General features: G+C 41.8%; 1 protein-coding gene across 1 annotated transcript in view; it reads left to right on the forward strand.

The window, feature by feature from the left end:
- The window catches only part of LOC139743084 (golgin subfamily A member 1-like), a 28319-nt gene extending 24295 nt beyond the window's left edge, over positions 1 to 4024 (forward strand). The window contains exons 15-20 of the mRNA XM_071653591.1: positions 1 to 97; positions 640 to 732; positions 1393 to 1515; positions 2134 to 2376; positions 3056 to 3142; positions 3652 to 4024. The exon at positions 1 to 97 is cut by the window's left edge and continues 85 nt beyond it. Of these exons, the coding sequence (XP_071509692.1) occupies positions 1 to 97; positions 640 to 732; positions 1393 to 1515; positions 2134 to 2376; positions 3056 to 3142; positions 3652 to 3726 (718 nt within the window). The 3' untranslated portion in view covers positions 3727 to 4024. The remainder of the gene's footprint in view (positions 98 to 639; positions 733 to 1392; positions 1516 to 2133; positions 2377 to 3055; positions 3143 to 3651) is intronic.
- The last annotated feature ends 1510 nt before the right edge of the window (positions 4025 to 5534 follow it).

The raw sequence follows: 5534 nt of genomic DNA on the forward strand, positions 1-5534 counted from the left end.
GGCCCAGCGGCTCATCTTCGAGAAGACGGAAACCATCAGTGTCTTACAGCAATCCCTGGAGGAGAAGGGGGAGGAGCTAACGCTCATCACGCAAAAGGTGCAATGTGCAGACAATTGCACCTTAACTCTTAAAGGGGAATAAAGCCCTACTGTTTTTATTATGTGAATTGAGTAAATGCAGAAATATTAGTAGAACACAGCAGTGAAAGTTTTAGGAAAATCAGGCTATGCATTCACAAGTTAAGAATTTCTAAGTAGCAGTTTCGCCATTGCTACATGATAAGAAGTGAACACGCATTGAATTTGTATTGTCATTTTGCATTTGCGTAAAGTGTCTTCCAGTGACTTTGAGGTGGTCTGGATCATTTGGTAATTATGACACATTTTACCATATATTAGCTTTTTTCGATTTGTTTACTTCATGTCTTGACGTATTTGTTAAAATGAGCCTGTGAGATGACTTTTGGTACTTACGAAAGGACATGCAGAGAATTTAACTGTGAATGGAATAATGCCAGGACAACACCAATGATTTGTCTGTACTACAGTTGCCTTTAAGCATATGCTGGTGAATTCTACATCATTTGATATTCATAGTCATCTATTTATTTTTTTTTTTCCCCCTTCATTTCATTTCAGCTGCAAGAGTTACAAGAAAAGCTGGTCAGAGTTGAAACGGAAGCTCAGGCCAGGATACAGGAGAGTGAGTTAAACGGGCACATAGAACTTGAGGTGAGACTGTGATGAATGTTGCTGTTTTTGCATAGTTAGTTTCAAGCACATCTTCTTTTTTGCTGATATTAATGAGTAGCTGAGACAACTGAAATCAGAAGTGGCTTGAAGAAGACACATTTCCAAAGATTTTATTCAATGTGTGATACTGGTACATGATTTGGAGATAGAGAGAGAGAAGGTAAATCTACCATCATTTTCATCCAAGCCCCTTTTCTTTTCTTTTTTTTTCTTTTTTTTTGCACATCATTTCACAATCATTTTATGTTCATCCTCTTTTTTTCCCACTGGTCAATATCTGGCTGGCTGTAAAAAGGGTTGTGTTGTAAAAACTCAATATGCTTGCAGTAAACACTCAACTTCAAGTCAGTTACCACAATAGATGGAGAGAATAGACTATGGGAAGATTTTTAAGTAACATAACGGAAGGCAGACATTTATATTTACCATGTTCACATTAATTTACTTTTATTGGGGGGGGGGAATTTGGTTACCATGAGGACAGAGCCCAGATGCCAGAGCAGCATGTACAAGTACAGACAAGCAATCGCTTTTTTGAAAGCACATTGGAAGAGATTTGGCTGCGGTTTTAATGGGGTATGGGACAGGTTTGACAGGCTCGCGTCTCCATTCTCTAACACCTTCGTTCACATCCCTCAGAACCAGGAGAAGCTCCGGCAGAGTGTGGAGAGCCTTGAGCAGCAGCTGGCAGACAAGAACAGGACCATCAAGATGCAGCAGCAGAGACTGTCTGACCTCAAGAAGACACTCCAGAAGGAATTGGTAATGGAAACAAAGAAAAGACCAAATCAAAAAGGACCAGATTTGTTGCTCTGTTTTTTAGTTTTACTCCAGAATGTTTCTACATATATGGTATCATATATTTCCTACGTAAGATACAAACCCTATAGTGTAATGTGATATTAAGGCTTCAGTCTGCAACTGTTATTTTCTTTTTTGTTTGTTTGATGTTGTAGGGGGGGGGCAGTTGGAGTTTTCTCCAGCAGTGAAGATTATGTGCTTTTTAATCGTGAATTATTGAAGTTTGTGTTTTCTTCTTGACAGATTTGAAGATATTTTGATTATAGAACATATGTGCTTGGTTTGTACTTTTGTGTCAATATGTGCAGTACTGGATTCATATCTCAAATAGGAATACTAAATGCACATTTAAAGTGAGCAGTGCATTGTTCAAATTAGAGTCCTTGCTTGAATAATTAGCTACAGTTTGAAGGGGTACATTAGGCCCATGTGTCGTATGCCACTTTTTGACAAATTGTAGCTAAGCTACCACGTACAAAGGAGATATGAAATTTTTCTCTAATGGATTCTTATGTGAAATGTTGTCTCATTTTATTAAGATGTTTTCCCTTTCCTCATTTACCGCACTCCATCCCACAGAAAGTGCAAACCATCGCAGGCTACGAGTCGCCGGAGGAAGCCTTGCGCAGCGCCGACCCCCTCCCCAACAGGAGCAAGCTGACCGTCCCCGAGAACAACTTCCGCGGCAGCAACAACAGCCTCCAGCCACCAGCCTCGTCGTCGGAGCTGGACGGCACTCTGTCCCGCAGCGACTTCCGAGAGATCAACTTCCAGTACCTCAGACACGTCGTCTTCAAGTTCATGAGTTCAACAGACTATGAGGTGCATGCGAGTGTTTGTTTGTTTGTTTGTCTGTTTGTTTGTTTTTCCTTCATTTTCAAAACTCAGAGAAATCTCATTATAATGAGGACCTTAAAACCATGACAATTGCCCTGTAATATCAGGTTTCTCACTTTATCAGGGTACAAAAACAGAGAAATAAGAGTTGGGACTTGGAAATTCACCTTCTTATTAAGGGGTTGAGTTGTATCGGATTCTTAGAGGTCTCGTATACTGTAAAACACTATTTTTGCGGCATGAAATTTTCACGAATTGGAGCCAACTGCCTTTTTTAATGGCATGAAATTTTCACGAGTTGCCTCTAACATTCATTGTGCATAGTGTAGACAAGAACTTTCATGTACATTTTAATTTAGCGAATCTTGGCTCTCACGAAATTCATGAAATTAAAATGCATGCGAACACTCCTCGTTTTACAGTATACCATAGGAGTTTGCAGAGTACAATTCCATGCTTGAATTAGCCTATTAGATAGAGTAAACTGAAGTGAACACGGAATGTTGGAGCTGGTTTAAATACCGCACAGTATTGAGACTCACGGGGATTGTAGTACTCAACTTGTGAGTGGTGTTTACTTCGTCCTCTCTTACTCCCACCCCCACCCACCCTGCCCCTTTCCCCCTCCTACTGACTTTTCTTCTTTCCCCATGTCACATGACAGGCCAAGCAGCTCCTGAAAGCCGTCTCCACCGTCCTCGAGCTGACTCCAAAGGAGGAGGCCCTCATCAAAAGCACCCTGGACTGGAAGGTGAGGAAATGGGTCGGGGGTTCTGGTCACTGCCAATCAGGGGCCATACCCCTGGCCACGCCCACTTTTCATATACAAATGTATTCCATCCCGTATCTGACCCATCTATGCACTTGACTGGCAGCATCTGTGTTTGACAAAGGTGGCATTTCAAGGAACGGGTCCTTTTGTACCTTATACATTTAGGAGTATATCAAGTCATGAAACAACTGTTTGAAAAGGCTTATCTTCATTTTCAAATGTTTAATCTTATGATAGTAGCCAGTAAGTAGCGATGGCTGCTTGGATATATGAGCCGTTGGGATGATGAAAACAGCAATACTCAAAATAAACTATCAGAGCTGGAAGCTCCCTGAAGTTTTTGCCTCTATTTACGTCCGAACATGAGAATATGCTTTCATCTATTGGAATGTATGGAACTCGTAAGAATCTTTGTGATTGCTACGGATTGTCTGTGATAATGACCTCTGCAATTTATCAAGTCAAACTCTCTCCTCTTTCTTTCTCAGATGTCGTGGTTTGGTGCAAGACCAGCCCAGAAGAAGTTTGTCCAGGTCGGCTCGGCAGGCTCAGTGATACGGTAACGACAAGCTCCTGGACCCCTTTTGCCAACCTTCTGCCAGTCAAGAACATCATCTGAAGAGATAAAGTATAAACATCTTGGAAATCAGCATTTAGACTGAACAAATGCTTCCCTGCCCTGTATTCTACAAGAAGAATTGTGCCACCACTACCGAGCGATGATATGAAACTTGCCACTTTGCGTGTGTGTGTGTTCATGAGTGTGTCTGTGCCACGAACACTACTAGCCAGCCGGCAATTTCGCCATCTGTAGTCAAAGTCACCTCCGACAGAAGAGATTAGGTAAGAGAGAGAAATATACACAGCCAAATACCTCCCCAAGGAGGGGTAGAAACTCCATTTCAAAGAGTATGTCATCCTTGGTCTTATTGTGGAATTATCACCAAGTCATCGTGAAGGACTATGTGCAACTCCAGCTTCAGCTTGGATTGAGGGACTCATCAACGGGGATGATAACAGACTCCTTGTGATGCCGGAGCAACCCAGTAGTTCCTCTTTGCTTGTCTCCATCTTTAGTTATGAGCAGTTGGGAGATCGTTTGTGCTTTTTCTTCGTCAGACGCCATCAGCGAGAAGCATCTAAGGCATTAACTTTCCAAGTCACCTTTAAAAATAACTCGAGCGTTTCTGAGAGGAGCAACCACCAAAGTCTTGTGTCAGTATCTGAGAATGGTCTCCGATGACAGCTACCGTGTGATAGTTCCGTTTCTCGATGAGATGCGTGGGTAAACGGGTGACTGTTCCTCATTCTAGAATTAAGTCCGTTTTGCAGGCCTCGATTAGCCCCATATTTCCCTCCTGCCATTGCTCAGTTTTGTTTCTCAATCCCCCCCCCCCCCCACCCATTCATCAATGTGATGCTGATGATGATGTCACTGTAGTATTGTGTCAAAGTGAATGTGTCAGTTCTGAGCTGAATGCAAACTCTGCAATGGCCACAGAACATCCCTGATTGAACCATTCTGTCGATGCCATGAAACAGCGCCACCACCCGTAATGAAACGTGATACCAACACTGCTCACCCTTCCTGCACCCATTCTCCTTTCCTCCAAGGAGCACTGGGACAGGCGTGGTCAGCTCTGCAGTGGGACACTGTCTCCTCAATCTAGACCTTGCTCCATAACAAAACCTGCAATCATTTGAACTTGCAATTATTACAGTGACCATAGCAATACCTAGGATGGTCATAAATGATTGGATGTAGTCTATCTGTTGCCATGGGAATGTCAAATTAAGTGAGTCAAATAAGCACCTTATGAACTGGGGCCTGAATGTTCAACCCCAGCAGGAAAAGCCCCCATGTTGGACACACAATCAGGGTACATGGATCTTAATGATTTTGATTTTGCTTGTGGGTGTAGAAGTTTTTAGGATCGTCACACTGTGAAGACTCTGTGTGAGGTATTTCTATATGGGCCTTTTAGTTCTTATTCTAATCATCTTCCATAATTAACATCCGAAAATGGTTGTTGCCATTTCTTGTTGCCATGCTATGCTTGATATGTTATCTTCATCATCTTTCATAGAGGTGATATTCTACAAGTGTATGACAAAATGCTACCATTCCAGAGATTGCACATCACATTGAGAAGTGATTTGCTTTTCGACTGCAAACTATTTTGCTTTCCTTGATTATTTCATCGCTTGATTTTGAGAATGAGGTGGAGGTGTCTAATTTCCCTTCTTGATAATTTCACCAAAAAATACGGGAGTTGTAATTTATTCTAGGATTCATGTTTAATTGCTGTATTTTAATTGCATGAAGCACAGGCTGATATTCATGTCTTTTGCCAAGTGAATAACCAGTATT

Source organism: Diadema antillarum, unplaced genomic scaffold, assembly GCF_040938485.1.
Source record: "Diadema antillarum isolate AM-2024a unplaced genomic scaffold, OU_Dant_1.0 seq00001046_RagTag, whole genome shotgun sequence".
Taxonomy (NCBI): Eukaryota; Metazoa; Echinodermata; class Echinoidea; order Diadematoida; family Diadematidae; genus Diadema; species Diadema antillarum.